The sequence below is a fragment of the Salvia hispanica genome, chromosome 6 (assembly GCF_029641045.1).
Source record: "Salvia hispanica isolate PSC_SH4W2 chromosome 6, Shi_PSC_v1, whole genome shotgun sequence".
Taxonomy (NCBI): Eukaryota; Viridiplantae; Streptophyta; class Magnoliopsida; order Lamiales; family Lamiaceae; genus Salvia; species Salvia hispanica.
In genome coordinates, this window is record NC_142697.1 from 40,583,422 (window position 1) to 40,601,221 (window position 17,800).

At 36.9% G+C, this 17,800-nt stretch overlaps 3 protein-coding genes across 5 annotated transcripts; 1 reads left to right on the forward strand and 2 right to left on the reverse strand.

Annotated features, from left to right (window-relative positions):
• Positions 1 to 259: 259 nt before the first annotated feature.
• LOC125208583 (ABC transporter E family member 2-like) lies at positions 260 to 2,946 on the reverse strand. Of its 3 annotated transcripts, none has more exons than XM_048108228.2 (9): positions 2,855 to 2,946; positions 2,680 to 2,797; positions 2,522 to 2,611; positions 1,654 to 1,958; positions 1,388 to 1,583; positions 1,131 to 1,310; positions 798 to 1,055; positions 473 to 718; positions 260 to 379 (listed from the first exon to the last, which is right to left on the reverse strand). In XM_048108228.2, exons 1-9 carry the CDS (start codon positions 2,944 to 2,946, stop codon positions 260 to 262), a joined length of 1,605 nt encoding a protein of 534 aa, XP_047964185.1. The 3 variants fall into 3 exon arrangements, with proteins under 3 accessions (XP_047964185.1, XP_047964186.1, XP_088918130.1); XM_048108229.2 differs by having other exon boundaries at positions 1,131 to 1,303; positions 1,366 to 1,583; XM_089062004.1 differs by lacking the exons at positions 2,522 to 2,611; positions 2,680 to 2,797; positions 2,855 to 2,946 and having other exon boundaries at positions 1,783 to 1,868.
• A 6,680-nt stretch (positions 2,947 to 9,626) lies between these two features.
• LOC125207952 (CAP (Cysteine-rich secretory proteins, Antigen 5, and Pathogenesis-related 1 protein) superfamily protein) lies at positions 9,627 to 10,310 on the forward strand. The gene has a single exon (XM_048107475.2). The coding sequence runs from the start codon at positions 9,664 to 9,666 to the stop codon at positions 10,210 to 10,212; it is 549 nt and encodes a 182-aa protein (XP_047963432.1). The 5' UTR covers positions 9,627 to 9,663; the 3' UTR covers positions 10,213 to 10,310.
• Positions 10,311 to 11,596: 1,286 nt separating this feature from the next.
• LOC125204028 (electron transporter, putative (Protein of unknown function, DUF547)) lies at positions 11,597 to 15,871 on the reverse strand. Its single transcript, XM_048102567.2, has 12 exons — positions 15,279 to 15,871; positions 15,122 to 15,188; positions 14,570 to 14,642; positions 14,316 to 14,399; positions 14,063 to 14,179; positions 13,512 to 13,916; positions 12,887 to 13,290; positions 12,700 to 12,799; positions 12,559 to 12,618; positions 12,399 to 12,485; positions 12,163 to 12,291; positions 11,597 to 12,052 (listed from the first exon to the last, which is right to left on the reverse strand). The coding sequence occupies exons 2-12, from the start codon at positions 15,184 to 15,186 to the stop codon at positions 11,744 to 11,746; spliced, it is 1,833 nt and encodes a 610-aa protein (XP_047958524.1). The 5' UTR covers positions 15,187 to 15,188; positions 15,279 to 15,871; the 3' UTR covers positions 11,597 to 11,743.
• Between the last annotated feature and the right edge of the window lie 1,929 nt (positions 15,872 to 17,800).

Below are 17,800 nucleotides of genomic sequence, written 5' to 3' on the forward strand. Positions count from 1 at the left end.
TCCTATTGACTCTCATTTATGTATTTCACTTTAACTAATTTTTATTAACTACCCCCTTTCCCTTTGTTCAGAATTATGAGTTCATGAGAGTTGTGGATTTCATTTCTAAACTTGTAGTATTTCATAATATTGTCATCATTTTAAATTTGTGCAGTGTTATGACTTATGAATCGAAAAATAACTTATCCAAAATACATGTAAATAATTGTAAAGCCTTCGATGATCAACCATTTAAAGTTTTAAACAAACACCATCCAAATTAGTCAGCAATATAATAGTGAGACCCAGTGGCCTTCTGCTCTTGGTCCCCGGTCGACTCCAGTTTGTTGATTCTTGGCCGGAAGTTTGCGGGGTCCCTTGTGCATGTGATATCCAAGCGCTACATGCATATTGAAAAAAAAAATGTTATAGTAGAAGACTGTTTTTAGTAAAAAAGTACTAGTAGATGAGATGAGATGTGATGTGGGCTAACAGATAAGAAGAGGTTCATTCCAGTTAATAGTGATTGAGGTGAATTGGCTACACAATCAATGGATGGCTTTCCCTCGTACACAATCACCCTGTCAGCAAGGTATGTTGCCATGGTGAAATCATGCTCCACAACAAACGCACTCTTCTTCGCTTGTCGTATGAATTTCTTAATGACATTCGAAGCAACGATACGCTGCTCTGGGTCAAGAAACGCACTTGGCTCATCTATCAAATATACATCAGCTGGCTGCAAAACAAAACCAATTCAAGTGTAAATCAAATGACAACCAAAACATCAAAAAGGATATTCACTAGCTCGAGCTCACTTTTCCAAGACAAAGAGTGAGGGCAAGTCTCTCTAATTCTTCCTCATGAAGATACAAAACCTTTGTATCCATCAATTTTGTAATTAGCAGAGGCTTCATCACATCCGATACAAACTGAGGATCCGTGTATGCATCACGAATGTTTGAACGCAACATGCTTCTCACGCTACACTCAGAACTAGTACTGAATCTCTGTGGCTTGTAAGAGACTTTGAACTCAGGAATAGGAATTTCCACATCAGGCTTCAAAACGCCAGCCTAACATTTAAGTACAATATATTGTTGATTATTTCAGCATAATTATAATTAACATGCTTCTCCAACTATAATTACCAGCATCTGTAGGAAGGTTGACTTTCCTGTCCCATTTTCTCCAAGTATCACAATAATTTGTGAATCAGTGAATTCACCCTCCACAACCTTGAGCCTGAAGTTTCCCTGAGTCTTAGTCATGGTTGGATACTTGTGTCTTGCACATGTTGTTTCAGTTTGTTCAGCATTTTCTTGTACCATCTACAAGGAGAATTAAGTGCATTTTATGGAAATTGGCATCTCAATGCCCAAATATTAGGAGTACAAGATTTAAGTACCTTAAATGTAAGAGATTCATCTCTAAACCTAAAATTTTGGGTTGGCACGAATCCAGCCAGGAAAATATCAATTCCTTCTCTGACAGAGAATGGAAGAGTAACAACCCCATATTTACCAGGTTTCCCATAAAGGCAGCATATGGAGTCCGACAAATAATCAAGCACACTAAGATCATGATCTGCCACAATCACATAGCTGGAAAAAATGATATATGTCAATTTTTATACTAGTTAACAAAAAAAAAAAAAAAATTAACATGACTGACTTATTAGGTTGAAGCAAGGATCTGATAACTTGGGCAGCTTTTAATCTTTGTTTAACATCAAGATAATTTGATGGCTCATCAAATATATAGATATCTGCATTCCGTACAGCAAAAAGAGCTATTGCAAACCTCTGATGCTCTCCATAAGATAAATGTTCCACATTACGGTCCATAACCTGAATCAAATCAAGCTCACCAACAATTTCTTGTTTCATATCTCTCTCATCTGCCTCACTAAGATATTTCCCAACGTTGCATTGATCAACCTTAGGGATGCAATTCAGCCACTGGTGCTTCATGATTGCCTGCACAAGCAAATGTCGCATATTAATAAACTATTAACAAAACACTCCCTAAGGATAGAAAAATAGAGAAGCAATTAATTGAGTTTGGAAATTTTTAAATATTAACCATAGTTTACTTGGATGCAAAGCAAAAAAAGCATTTCTAGGTTGAGGATTCTTTATTTTTCTAGGACGCCTATATTTGTTGGGACGCCGAGAAGGCGAGAATAAGAACACTTTTTGAAGCGTTGATGGTATAGTTAGAACAAAAATTAGCATATTTAATTGCATTAAAAAATGTTCTTAACCATTTTTTTGAAGGAAAAAAAATAGAGTAGGAGAGATAGAATTAAAAAATGATTATATAGTACTTAATGTTTAAGATAAGATAAGATAGAACGGTAGGTTGATACTATACGATTTCATATACAAGCAAGCTTATTTTGTTGATAAATGATGATTAAAGACTCAATATTTAAGAAAAGCTAAAGGTAGAATGGCAGGGTAATTTTGAAGCAATGGAATATCAAAGCCATGCAACTTATCCTAACATAGAAAATTATAAGAATTGAGAAGGCTAACACCTTCAAATTATCTACAAGAATACGGATGAAGTAATTTTGCAGCTCAGATCCTTTAAAATAAGCCAAAATTTCTTGCCAATCAGGAGGATCCTGCAAGAAATATATAGTGAGAAAGAGAAAACGGCATATATATGAAGGTAGGTGAATATTAGTAGTACATAATAGCGTCCCAAGTTAGGTTTCAACTTTCCAGTCAAAAGTTTGAGTGCAGTAGATTTTCCAGTGCCATTAGCTCCCACGAGGCCCAGAACTTGCCCAGCTCTCGGTACAGGTAATCTGTGAAAATGTTAGTAGAAAGAAAGCAACACAAGAAACCTATGAGCTTCAACAAACCTGTGCAATCTGAAGGATCTAGGGCCTTTAGGGCCATGACGATGGCTTATATCCTCATCGGAGCTCATATGTGTCCGTTCCTCATTCCACATCTCTCTCTATTCTTTCTTGAAATAAAAATCAACAAAACCCTCACCCGATTCCATTATTTATCATTAATATTATCAACAAAATCTGATTTATTTTACAAATTTTGTACTATAAATACTCGTGTAATGCGATATTATATTTATATGATTATTATGAAGGGATCGGTGCGATTAAATAATAACTCTATATTTGATAATAAAAGTTATCGGATCTAGACCACTTAATTTGTAGATCTGATAGCTTAAAATAATGCCATTTATAATTTGTGAATTTACTAAATAAACTGAAAAGAGTAATTTCGTCTTTTTTTCATGTTTATGGTGGTTTTATAATATCGAAAATCCTCAAGTTTCCTATTTTTTGCATTGAGTTTTTTTTAATTAATACCTTGTAATTTTCCTTTTATATTAGTCATTTTTTACATATTAATTTTCCTAATTTGCAGATTTTGCATTATTATTTTTTCAGCCAACTCATTATTTTCTTTAAAAAATATTGCGACCTCATCACAATTTTCAACATAATGTATTAAATATATGAATGCTAGTATATCGGTAAAATACAATCATACCTGCAGTATATCAAATTATCAACACATGGACACAACAACACAATATGATCAAAGAATTGCCATTATATAAATTAGATACTCCATTTAGTGAAAATGTGCAACATAAATAATGTCAATACTAATAATAAGAATAATATTCAATTTACTCTTCTTTACATTTCTTAAAATCTTTGTCATAACTAAATATAAATAAATTTTTGTTGGTATATGTTTTACACTGCACCAAAAATCGTCGCTGTTAATCAAGTGTACAGATTTCGAGATCTAACTAACGGTCCATGATTAATACTAGTACTAGTTACTATTACTATAATTAATTGTACACTGGATTGGTGTTATAATCCTATTATAATTTCACAATCTGATGGTCTATGATTAATACTAGTAATTATAGTTTCGAGATCTAATCGTCTCTAGGTTTGTTAAACGTATATATTTGCATTATTTGCAGTTGCGATAGTTTTGTTCTCATTATTTAACCATTTTGCGATTAATTTATTTTTAGCTTTATAAGTTCCATTTTTTGTACTCATCATTTGAACAACTTTGCTTTTTCCCTCTGTTTTGCTTGACATAGCTCAATGCTAGGAACTCAATGTGCAAGATAGACTTTTACTTTTTCATTATTCGTTGTGTATATACTACTATTTAAATAATACTACTGCTACTAATGAGAGAATCATCCTGTTTGTTTACCATTCACCTTTCCGAATAATAAAGACATCACTCCGATTCTTTAGTAGAGAGGGATTGTTGAATGTACCCTATTTAAAAAAGAACTAGCTAGGACATGTATAAGAACTTAAATAAGAATCTAAAAATAACCTCAAGTATAAGTAGTGTTGGTACGATTCTCTATTGTTTAAGATAGAGGCAAACTATATATATTGTACCGTGAAGTTCTCCTAAGAACTCTCACAACACAATTTCATAGGGAAGATGATGATGATGATATCATTATAATTCAACAATATATATAATATGTTCTTAACTAACAAAAACACACAATCTTTAGGTTTCAATGTTAGGTAGATCTATTTGTTTCTTCATAACGAATGGTTGTGCAACAAAACTATATATCTATGGCTCCGGAAGATGCTGATCCTCAGACCTCATGTATATATATTTGCTCGATAATTAGAATGTCACAAACACAGATCATCAATCACTTTTTTTCTGTCCCGCTGGATCACTTCCTTCAGTTGTCTCTAGATCAGTGAGTGATCAATTCTGTTAAAACTTTTTTTGATGTCTTGAAATTTCTAGCCACAAAAGAAACTATGACTTGGCTCAAATTTATATTTTTGGAGAAGATGATTAGAGTTAATGAAGTTGATGAGCAATTTCGTACCAGGTACAGGATTTCTAACCTCTCCTTTTAAGAGTCGCATATATGGGCCTATTACTGGGCTGAATTAATCCCTGGCCCATACATCTTGTATTGGACCAATTCTGGATCTTACTCCACAATTCGATTGAGTTTGTGAGTTACTCCCATCTGTGTTGACTCATTGGGCGTTTCGAGAGATATCTGGTATTCGGTGAACATTGAGGGGTTCGCCATAGCCTAGATCTTCTATTGCTTTTCCTTATTAGTCATAATTTTTCTTGTTTTACAGATTCTTCTAGATCTGGTTATTGTTTACTAATCGTCGCAATACATGGAGTAGAGAGGGGATTGTAGAGAGATTGACCATCACAAACCTGGACGATCTGATCCCTACATTCATCTACAACTACTTTCTCTTTGCAGGCTCATGTTTTTGCTAGGGCTGGAGTAGGAGAGCCAATTCATGTGCTATACTTCATTAATTAATTTCTATGTTTACTTGTCATATATCCAGTTCCTCTATTGTATGAGTACTACAATTCACAACTAGAAACAGCCAATTATATGAATTCTGATCTACTTCTAGCTTTCCTATAAATCAGTTCGTAGTTTATGTGACCGAATTTTGTATTTTGTAGTACTACTAGTTATTGTATAGAGACAAATATGCAATTTATTGTCAAAACTTTATGCTTTCCACTTCATTTCCCGTGTATTATTGTAATACTCTGATTTTGTAATAGAAATGTATCGTCTGTTTGTAATCAAAATGTTTATTTAATAGAAATAATATTGTTGTGAGATTCGTATAACTTAATTCATTCAAGAATTAAGAGCAAGTATCTAATTTTATTGTACAATTTAAAATTTTTATCTACTCTAACAGTTAACTAACAATTTATAGATTTTATTATATTCACTAAATTTTAATATTTTTATGCATGTACATATACAGTAACTAATTATCTATAAGATTGAATTTTTTTGGGATTATTATTTTTATTATTATTATTGTTGTTGTTGTTGTTGTTGTTGTATGAGATCATTTACTAAACGGACATTGTATTTTGCATTATAGTAAAACAGTTTAATCAGTGATTAAATTAAACTGATTTGACCAGTTGAATCATGAACTAATAGTTTCACGGATTTATTATCAGTCCGATTTTTAAAACATTGGTAAATTTGGTAGAACTTATGCTTCAAGTGTTCTTGGGCACCAAGTATGCTTGAAGTACTTGGTCTCCAAGTATACTTGGGTACCAAATATTATGATTTGGTTCTATTATGCATTCCTTATATTGGACACCAAGTATGTTTGAAGTACTTGGTCCCCACCAAATATTCCTTCAGTTGGTCTCCAAGTATACTTGTGCACCAAATATTATGATTTAGTTCTAGTATTATATATATTCCTTCTAGTGTTTCCTTGTGCACCAAATATTATGATTTAGTTCTATCATACCATATACATATATTCCTTTTCTAACAGATTTGATCACAAAACCAGTTTAAACATCAAATCATTCTTTATTCTTTGTTCTAGCTTGTTCACCGTGACCATGTTTTGGAATCAAGAACATAAATTAAGGCTGAATATTAGCGTCAGATCCCGGCTGACTAGATTCCCTGGCGGTCACCTGCGCATTAAGGTGAACCTAACCATGAATTCCAAAGAGTGGAACTATATCATAAATACAAACAAACGCAGCAAAAACAACTTCCGCCCGCTGCCCTCTCTTTCATCCGACCATACCACAACTGCAACTACAAATGTAATCGCCCGAGAATGGACACGACGATGACATAGAAGAAGCAGTCCGAATACCCATCAACAACCATTTCCGGGACGACAAGCGCATCAAGGCGAGTAGCAAGGGTGATGAGTTCGTGTTGTAAAGGAGGAGGTAGTCAATGTGTTGAACAGAAAGAGGCATATAAGCAAGGGCCTGGAGTTAAGCATCAACTTGAGCATACATATGGGATATTATTTCGTCTACTTGGTTGGCAAGGGCCGAATGGCGATGGACAACTCTGGGTTCCGGCTCATCAAGTTCTCCGGAGACAACTGATGATTGCTCTGTATGTAGGGATAAGTTGGTTGGTGCCAAGTCATTGATAATGCCATGTAATCATATACACCATGCCGAATGCCTTTTGGAATGGCTCTGGGAACATCTCGATTGTCCGCTTTGTCGTTACAAGATGCCAGCCCGCCGTATTACTTAATTTCTCTCTCTATTAGTTTGTTCAAGTGTAATTAAGTACTAATTTCTATGTTTTTCTATTTCTGTATTTTATTTTTCTCAGTGTAATTAAGTAATTCCTATGCTTTTCTCTTTCTGTATTTAGTTTGTTCAAGTGTAATTATGTATTTACTATGTCAAATGTAATCTTTATTTTATTTAATAAATTGAGATTTTTTTAAAAAAAAATTATACTGGAGTCTGGAGATTAACTAAAAGAGCTCAACATGGTCCAGAAAACAGAGTGCTGGTTTTTTCAAAATAACACTAGTAATTTCTAATTTCTCTCATAATATTAACCAAGAAAACTTTTAAAATTTTAAAACCATATTGGGCTCCTTAGTTATCTTTGGGCCGATCTGTTTTCTTTCATGTGTTGAGCTCTTTTAGTTAAAGTCGAGGACTGGACCCTTCTAAGTTTATATGTTGGCCTCATTTTTTAATTGGTTTATATGATTAATCAAATTATATTAATCTCAAGGACAAGGAATGGATATTGACATATTGTTATGGACTAAAATGTAACCGGTCCGGCCGGGTGTGTTTGAGGAGTACAGTCCATAATTTTATCTTCAAGAAAGTGAGTTTTGTAACATAGATTAAGATGATCATGCTCTATATTCTAGTACGCGGTAATGGAGGCATTTTTCGGCATGATTTAAGAAAAATTTATGTTAAGTAAGTTAAGTTAAAGAAGAATAAAATATAAATAAAAAAATAGAAAATGAAAAGAAAGTAAATTATATAAAAAAAATGTGTTAATTTTTACTTAAAAAAGAAATGACTCCACTACGGAGTGACTATTTGTAAGTCTAGAGAAATATGGAGACGAAGAAATAGAACAGATTTAATAGAAAAGATATAGTATCACATAATGTCACGTGGGCTCTCTGCCAAAGTCAAATTAAACAATGTTCATTGCTTTACACAAAATAAGTCATCACATTCATGTGCTCTGTCCCACTTATGGTGCGTAGGAAGTCCGTTTCAGTTTTCTACTATCAGAGATTCAGGTAATTAAATTTTAAATATCGCTATTTTTCATTAATTAATCATTAACGGCTAATCTATTATCTAATTTATTTTTAAAAATCAAGTATATTCAACGGCTAATCTTTGTTTGTCCCAACCAAGGATAAATAAATCATACTACTACTCATTTCCCTTCACTAAAAATAGTAGGAATACTCCATTTTGAACAGGTACAAGTTTTAATAGTAACAAACTACTAATAAAGAAAAAAGATTAGAATAACGTTAGTGAATGTAGGATTCACATTATCAAGGGCAATCACTTGTGAAATTTTTTTATAAATGAATGTAGCTTAATTTTAGGGGACAGAGATAAATATGGTAAATAAAATGGACTTATTATTTTTTGGGGGACAGTTGCCACTACATTTAAAATGACGATCACATTATAGATTCATAGGATTGGAAAATCATGCTCATTTCATCTTAAAATTGTGGAATATTTTACAGGTAGCTAGTATAGATCATATTGTTATGAGTTACCAATGTTCATCATTTTATAATTATTACTTATGCTTTCGAAGATCAAAAGTTATTTTGGAGCTTTAAAATATTTGCTGAAAAAGGGATAAGATTTACGGCTTCTGTCTACTGGATACGACTTGGAAATAAATATTTTCCAAAAAAAAAAAAGATTTGTGGCCTCTATTGACAGCAAAAGTACATCATTTTGAATTTTTGATAGTGGGAATGGAATTTGTTTGATGTTGATCTCATCCTATAGGTTGATTGGCTAATCATACTTTAGTATGGAGTAAACAAAAATGTTAAAAATAATCTTTCAAATTTAAAAATAAAAAAAATAAATAAAAACAATTCTAACTTTCGCATTTGAAAAGTATCCTTCAATTTATCAATGCACCAAAATCAATCAATTCATACAAATGTTGATAATATATTCACTCTCTGATCTTATTATACACAAAAGTTAATAAATCAAATTTTATGAGTACCAATCAATTCATACAAAAAAGTTAATAGTCCAAATTATCTATTCATATTCTATCTTATCATACACGAAAGCTAATAATCCAAAGTATCTATTCATACTCTATCTTATCAATTTTATTTCTTATTCATAAAATAAATAATGATAATGGACTCTTTTTCGTTTACGTAATAAATTAATAATAGTGTGCACACCATGTAAATATCATCATGCATCATGGGGTGTGTAAAATAAAGTATACTCTTCTTGCTTCTCACCTAAAAAGGCAATAAAAGTGCCATTTCCTTGCTCATATGCCCATGGCGTCCTTTCCTCAATTTCTACAAATGTCTGTTAGAACAATGCAATTTAACCTCAACTAAAAGCCCAAGATGAAGCAAAATAATACTCTACGATTTTATTATATACTACTACTAGTATTAATTAAATAAACTAGTTCTTCTTCTACAAATAAAATGGTGAAATTCTAGTCACATAGTAAATTTTTTTCAATATATTTTTTATAGAAGAAAATCTATATTCACAAATCACAATCTAACGCAAGAGACGGTGAAAAACTACTAGTGAATAATGTAATGAAAGTATTGTCTGTATGTGTTATAAATACACATCCCCACTCGCTGAGAGTCGGAAGTTGAAAAAAAAAATGAAGATGCTAAAAGCGTGCATTGCATTAACTGCACTCCTCCTGCTGACGTGGCAGGGCTCCGCCCAGACCCCCGCGTCGGAGTATTTAGCGGCGCACAACCAAGCGAGAGGCGAGGTGGGCGTGGGGCCCCTCCAATGGAGCGAGGCGCTGGCCAAATCGGCGAGCCTGACGGCGCGGCTGCAGCGCGACAAGCACAACTGCAGCTTCGCCGACCTCAGCAAGAGCCGCTACGGCGCCAACCAGCTCTGGGCGGGCGGCTTACCCGTCACGCCCAAAGCCGCCGTGGAGGCCTGGGTGGCGGAGAAGAAGTTCTATAACTACGCCGACAACTCCTGCCCGCCGGAACACCGCTGCGGGGTCTACACGCAGGTGGTGTGGAGGAAGTCCACGGACCTCGGCTGCGCGCAGGCGGCGTGCCCCAAGGACCACTCCACTTTGACCATCTGCTTCTACAATCCGCCAGGAAACATCGTCGGCGAGAAGCCGTACTAGTTTTTTTGCATTATTAATTGTCGACTCATTTCCTCAATTTGTGTGTTCGCATCCATTATTATAAATAAAATTACTACTACTATTTCACTGGATTTCAATTTCATTGCTTTCTTTACACATGGCCTTATTTCAGATTAATTAATACTCACTGCACTTAAATACTAGGAGGGAATAATTCTTCTAATGAATACACGATTATAATACTAGTACTGTATTATATTAAAGCTCATGTGGTTCTTGATATGTCACATTTGTATGAAAAGGGGGAAATAAGTTGCAATCAAGGCATCCCTGATTATTCCGGTAACCGGAAAAATGTTAGGGGACTATTATCAGGCTCTGTTTTGTATGGTATAATAGGGGTGAGCAAATACCCCGAAACTGAATGTTCAATCCAAGCCAAACTGATATTTAAAATTTGGTTCAGTTTTTCTGGTTTTTTCGATTAGATTCGACTTTAAGTTTTGGTAAATTTCAATTTTTCAGTTATTTGGGATATATATTGTGCAATTTTGATTTTTCGGGTTTTGTTTTTGTAGTTTGGATTTTTGGTTTTTCGAGTCGATTTTTCGGATAGTTCGGTTCGGTTTCATTTTTCACAAAATTTGGATTTTTCAGTTGGGTTCGGTTTGGGAATAAATCCGAATTGAATAATTGAATACTTATGAACCCGTATGGTAGATGGATCCAAGATAGATGAGTGGTCTAGGTTCAACATCCATTGATAGCATAGGTGGCGTTCGGTTGCCATGACTAAGTATCATGAGACTATCCATCTAGGATTAAGTCGTGGGATTATTTTAGTTGGAGGGGGAAGTTGTGACTAATTATCATGAGACTATCCAAATAAGATTAAGTTATAGAGTTTGATCTTATGAACCAAACATGATACATCTTTAATCATGCGATTTAATCTTGGCAACCGAACACCCCTTTAGCATGATGGCTCTAACATTTATTGATTACATTTGCATATTAATTCCAGATAAATTATAATGGTCTTATGGAGTAGTATATAGTTAGCATATCTTACCTACTAAACGAGACCGTAGCAGTAATAATCACAAACGAATAGTACTAATTTTGTAATTTCGACTTTTATTTCCATATCTTTGGGTAATTTAAATGCGGTCCTCTTCAAAGTTGAAAAGTTGAAACCATAAGTGATAATTGACTCTAATTTTAACCATGCAAAATTGTCGCAAATACTCCATAATTTGTAGAATCATAAATCCAACTAAACTCAATCAATACAAACATGGTGATTGATACGACCAACGAAGATAGAGACACCATGGAATCATATTCATATGTATTAGTTGTCCATGTTAGTAGTGTTGTTCTGTTAAGTTGGTTGGTTGTCAGTTTGCTGCCAGCTCACAAATATCTCTCATGTTTTCTCCACATACAAAAAGTGCAGCAAAAGTGTATATACAAAATCAGCTGAATCTCACAACCACCATACATGATCCATCCATCCATTCAACTAAACACAAACTACCCTCTCTTGAAACCAGTCATCATCCCATATTTACTTGGTGAGATCTTTCATAATGAGATACCGGAAAGTGAAGCTATGCGCGACCCATTCGATGATGTTTTTCCGTGTTTTCGCCTGCTGCTGGCATTTCTTGATGCTCCGTCTCAGAGAGTCTGGCAAACAGTGTTGGATCATCTCCAGCACATCTCCTTGGCGTAGACCTGAGTCCTTGGCAAAGGACTCCACGAGCTTCGGGAGAAGGATCTTGTGATCCTTGCGAATGCCAAATGTTGCCCGGATATAGTCCTCTTTCGCTGCTTCCAGCTCTTGAAACACCCTTTTGGGCGTGAAAATGCGAACCTGAACAACAACGGACCATGCTTATGAGTCGGAAACTCTAGTCTAAAAGTGAACAAATATGATAAGTCGTTTCCAGCTATCGTGATCTTAGTGAAGAGCTGGATGATTACCGCAGGATCAGAATGGCTGCCGGATGAGAGTGCAAAGTACAGAAGGGGCTCGCTACGTTCTATACCATATGCTTGTCGTTCATCGCCAGCTTTAAATTTTGTTTTCGAAGAAAGCAGCAACCTCAGCCACTAAAACATAGAGATAAAAACAAACAGGAAAAAAGAAAAGGTGAGTAAACAAAAACAGCTGATTTAATAGCGTAGTTAAGATGGCACCAGCACGGCCTTTCGTGTACCTGTCCAGGACGAGACAGTTTGCATCCCAGGATCGAACTTTGTATGACATCAGCACTTACTATTTGACCTCCGATGTTGTAGGCAGCCTGTTAAAAGAAAAGCAGTTAGATCATGTACTTTCCGGCCCACCCTCATCCGAGAAATTAGTTGTTTTTTCACCTTCAAGAGTAGAAACATTCGCTTCACGTTATTCTGCGGTACACCATATGCCAAAAATGCCTATTCACAAAACAGATCATGATGTCATAAACGATTGATGAGAAACTTTATTCAAAGAAACATTGTATGTAACATCCTTACATGCATCACCAGAGCGTTGTGCACATTAATCCAGAACGCCAACTTCTCCTCGTGAGTCATCTTCTTGGGGTCTATCTCTTCCAATCGAGAAATAAGCGACCTGCAAAGTTGTGTAGTCAGTGACTATAAGTCTATACCAACAGTAGCATTTGAATGAATTCTATATAATTCAATCGACGGATCTCACCTAAAGTTTTGTAACAAAAACTCGATATCGCCCAATTTCTTACTATCTCTGTATATACAGTTCACTTCAACCATCGAGCTGTAAGGTCCGCTAAAATCTTTAAGCCCCTCAACGTGGAAAGGGTTATCCAGCCGAACATCAAAGGAAGAATCGTTTCTGAACCCCGGACTCCACAAGTCACATTGATCTTTAGGAGAAAATGCACTTGTGGATGACAAAGACGAAGCTGGAGATGAGAGGCCGTGATTTGCTGCTGGAGGATCAGCAAGCTTGCAATAGATGCTGGACATGCACTTGACCATATCTTCAGAAAGTCTGTTCGGAGTTTCTGGAATATGATCAGAAATACGGGTTCCAAGATGCTCGGCCAAGCTGATTACATTCGAAGAAGAGTTCTGCGCATACTGTAAGAACAAACAAGTTTTGGCATATCATTGAATGTTCAAACTAGAAATCAGAAAGTATGTTGAACTGTAAAACCATAGTCCTGGGACAATTGAGATGGACAAGAATGAGAACTTGACAATCCAAAAAGAATGTAATCTCCGGATATTTTTTTAGTGAAAAATGTTATCTCAGAGAATCATCACATGATAGCTTTACGGATCAGGGGAAAAAGCAATACCTCCATCATGGATAATGGTTGAGAATGACATGCACGAACAGCTTTCCCCAACACATCTGATGGAGGAGACGTTCTGTTTGCAAGAGCTGCGCGCTGAGATAGAGAAGAATGAGAGCGTTGAACACCTGAGTCTACTAGTTTCTCTTCAGATAGACAGTTTGCTTCCATCCTCAGATTTGAGGATGTCGGATTGTCAATAGCTGGTGTAATATCTGACTTTGAAAAATCTAAGCGCCTTCTCCTTGGCGTTGTTAAGGGCGATTTGAGTTCGTCGTCTTTCTTTAATGGAGAGACAGTCGAAACTTGAGGATCAAATGCTTTCCTATAGAGTGAAAGAAGGTATTGTTCGAGATGCCCTACTTCGAGCTCCAAGACTGAAATTTCTCTAATGAGTTCTGTTGCAGGCTGGAAATCAAATAAACTCGTTAGTAAGACCTAGAAGAAAAATTCTTTAATCTAAAATGTTTCAGTACATCTCACAGGGGAGATCGAGCAAACGATGGAAGAAGATAAAACACAGAACAATGTGGCAAGAGACAGAAGCCAGCAACCTTAGGAATTGTGGCTTCATTAGTAATATCATGTGAAGAAGCTCGATAACCAAGCGCCCTCTCAAGAGCACAGCGAACAGATACTTGGTCATGTAATCTCTTTTCAAGCGTCAATATCTGCACAGCAACAGAAGTTAACATGTAACCACAGTAACTGTACAAAAAATTAACATCTGATTCATATGATACGGGTATAGTTGTGCTGGAGATTAGCTCGAATTAGAACTTCAGATGAATCAACATTCTCCGATACCTCTCGCCTCAAAGAATGTTGGATCTCAGTATTCGATGATAATGCCTTGTTGTCGTTGGTACAACCATTTAAGGGATCCATATCCTGGAAGGAGAGAAATCAACATGAATACAACTCACTAGATAGCAATCTGAAAATAATTGTAAGAACAACAAGATCAGATGGACACAAGACAACACAGAATGTCGATCAGCTCTCTAAAGTCCATCCATCACAGATTCACTAGAACAGGTGGCCAAAATGAGGTGCATTACCAGCTTTCCTTCAGCGGCTGCCTCAGCAGATTCAACCAGCCTACCTTCCTCGAATCTTTTGCTATCTGGGAGGCTGCCATTGTAGCAAATGAAGCAAAAGAGGGCTCAAAATTTTATGTGATAAAATTGCTAGCTGTATATTTCACACATGTAAAAGAAGACTAAACAGCATTTATCTTCTAAAACTTAAAAGAGAAAGACAAGAGTCCAACCAGAAAATTCAGTTTTGCAAATAAGCTATGAAATTGAGAAACACACAGATAACACAGAATCTTAAAATCTCTACTCAAAATCTGAAAGATCACACACTCTGATTTCTTTCTCAACTCTTCCAAAGTGCATATGCAAGAGAATAGTATCGGACAAGAAATACAACCCACATTGATAGAAGCCATTATGAAATCGATGATATTTACTATGCTACACCAAAGCATATAGCTTTAAAGCCCTCCATCCTCCTATGCTACAAACCCTTGCAAAAATCTTCACTTTTCAAAGGTAAATTTAGCCAAAAAGGACAGAGAAGTAAACACTGCAAGAAAAGAAAGTTACCTATTGGAACGTTGATGTCTAACCAGCCCAGGCCATTTACTACTGCTAAACCCTTCAAAAGCCATCTCTGCAAAAATCAAACTTAATCTCAACAAGCAGGTTTAAAAAGTACAAAACTGGAAAAAAATAACCCAAGAAAGTATAGAAGAGACATTACCACTCACAAGCTCTGTTCCAAAGTCAAGATTGAGTTTTTTTTAGAGTGTAGAACGCAAGCGAAAAGGGGTCTTGAAAAACCTCAGCTACAGCCAAAACCCACAAGTTTTTCAAGCACATTTGATGCTAGGTTTTAGTAGTATCACACAAAAGATAAACATCCCACAAGCAAAAAATGACCCTTTTGACTATGAGGGCCTCTTCTTTGCTAAAGAAAAGGTCCTAAAATCTGGTGCTGCAACAATGGCTTTTGGTGTTAAAAGAAGTAAAAGTGGTAGCAAGACAGAGATTTCGTGTGTGGGATTGATTCTCCTTTGTTGAATTCAGGGAAGAAAGTCTAATACTAGTATGTCAACAAAAGTGTACAAAAGTAGACGCTCGCTCCCTGCAATAAAGGTGGCACTTTGCTATATATAGCTGCTAGTATTAGAAGAAATCCAAGAACTGAAATAGTAGTAGTGATTTGAACACACAAATAAAAAGATTAAATTTTTGTTACTACTACTATAAAATAGAATAAGAAAAGAACAGATTTTGGTGACAAAAAATTAGAACTAAGCTCCAAATCCACATTCCTTCCAATCGTTGTGTTGTGAGTGGGAGTTGGTGACCGGCACTCCATCACATTGTCATTTGCTGACAACTATATACTTCTATAATTACTGAATTATCACATTTTTAATCTCCCCCTAATCTCAACCTATTAATAGGGTATTTAATTATATCAATTTGCAGCCTTATATTAGTATATTCAGACTGTAACAGGCTGACAGCAACAACTACAGGAAAACATAAGTAGAAAATTGAAATAGAACAATTGTTTTTACCATTTCTTGGAGAGAGAAAAACTGATTAATTGTGTTAGTGTTGATGAATCAAGACAGCCAGGGTGGATTAAGAATAAAATATTCCAAATACTGCTAATAAACATGAATATTCATTTCCAGTATTCTAATGGGAAGAAGTTTTGGAGTTTGAGGTCAACAAAAAAGTGAAAGAGAAAAGGTGAAGGCAAAAGGTTTGGGCAATTCGAGACTTTCAATACTCAATTAGATAAAGGAATCTACTCAATAGTAATACTGTGTATCACAACTTAGGTTGACCCAAAATATAGCCCAATGTTTTTATATTTTAAATAAACCTTTAGAGCATTCCCAATGGAGGTGGCGAATTCTCGGCGATAAATCGCCGGTTATCGCCGAATTATCGCCGGCCATTGTGGCGAAGTCGGCGATAATTCGGCGATAATGTTGCCGTTGCTTCGCCGAGTGGCGTTCTAACGCCGGATTATCGCCGAGCGATCGCCGGCCACTGTGGCGACGCTCGGCGATAATCGGCGATAATTAAAATTTTTTTTTTTTTTTTTTGAACCCAACGGCTATTTTACATTCCACCCCTATAAATATTTCCTCCACTTCCTCCATTCATCACCCACAATCTTCATTCTCTCCATTTTCAATCTCTTCTCCCAATCTTCAATTTTCATCAAAATTATGAGCTTTTGGAAGAAAAGTTCCCGATCGGGTAAGGATAAGGGTAAGGGGAAAGAGTCGAGTTCACAAATTCCCAACACGGATGAAGCAAACGAGCAGTGGATGCAGTCGTTGTTGGCGATGGGTTCTCCTCCCGGCCAACTTCCATACGGGGGTCCGTCTCCTTTGCAGACTCCTCCGGCGCGGAGACTTTCTCCGTACTTCAACTCTGCCGGCAGAATGCCCTTTCCAGCCGACGATGTGTATCGGCCCCAGTTCGACACCCCCGGATCAACCCCAGGCGACCAAGAATCTCAGGCCGCGACACTGAGCGCGGAGGACTTCGAGGTGGAAGAAACGCCCACCGAGCCGCCTTCTAGGAGCGGGAGGGGGAAGGCGCCGGCGTCGTCGGCTGCGACTGATACGGGTTCCGATGAGAGGCCGAAGCGGGTAAGGACTACTTACACTCTGCAAGAGTCCGAGCTGATAGCCGACTGCTGGGCGGACACGTCACAGGACGCGGAGCGCAGCAACTACCAGACTGAGATCATATTCTGGGAGCGGATTGCCGCGAAGTACAGGAGCCACAAGACTGCCTCAATGAAGGACCATGGCAGCGAGGCGATCCGTCGGCATTGGGAGCGCCTCATGAGGGACTGCGGGCACTTCAACGGTATTTATTCTAACTTGATGACTCACATGACGAGTGGCCAGAACGAGCACATGGTCCGAGATGAGGCCATCCGGATGTATAGTAGCCAGTACTTGTCGACGAAGGGCTTCAAGTATTGGAACATCTACGATAAGCTGAAGGATCTCCCCAAATTCCGGACGGGAATGCACGACGCGCTGCACGGGAAATCGGTGCGCTCGCGACTTAGCGTTTCGGAGAGCGAGGGGAGCGCGGCCCACATCGACTTGAGTGGGGATGGTCCGCACGAGCGCCCGGAGGGAGTGAAGAAGGCGAAGGGGAGGCGGAAGGGGAAGGGCGCAACGTCGGAAGTCGCGTCGGAATCCGTCATCGACTTAGAAAAAGCCACTTATTCGAGCA

Coding starts and splice junctions, on each gene's coding strand:
- LOC125208583 (XM_048108229.2), bottom strand. CDS start 2,946: ATGTGGAATGAGGAACGGACACATATGAGCTCCGATGAGGATATAAGC. Junction 1,056..1,130: donor CAACCTTCCTACAGATGCTG/GTAATTATAGTT, acceptor CTTAAATGTTAG/GCTGGCGTTTTGAAGCCTGA. Junction 380..472: donor GAATGAACCTCTTCTTATCT/GTTAGCCCACAT, acceptor ATATGCATGTAG/CGCTTGGATATCACATGCAC.
- LOC125207952 (XM_048107475.2), top strand. CDS start 9,664: ATGTGTTATAAATACACATCCCCACTCGCTGAGAGTCGGAAGTTGAAA.
- LOC125204028 (XM_048102567.2), bottom strand. CDS start 15,186: ATGGCTTTTGAAGGGTTTAGCAGTAGTAAATGGCCTGGGCTGGTTAGA. Junction 12,486..12,558: donor GAATGTTTCTACTCTTGAAG/GTGAAAAAACAA, acceptor TTCTTTTAACAG/GCTGCCTACAACATCGGAGG. Junction 12,292..12,398: donor AACTGTCTCGTCCTGGACAG/GTACACGAAAGG, acceptor TCTATGTTTTAG/TGGCTGAGGTTGCTGCTTTC.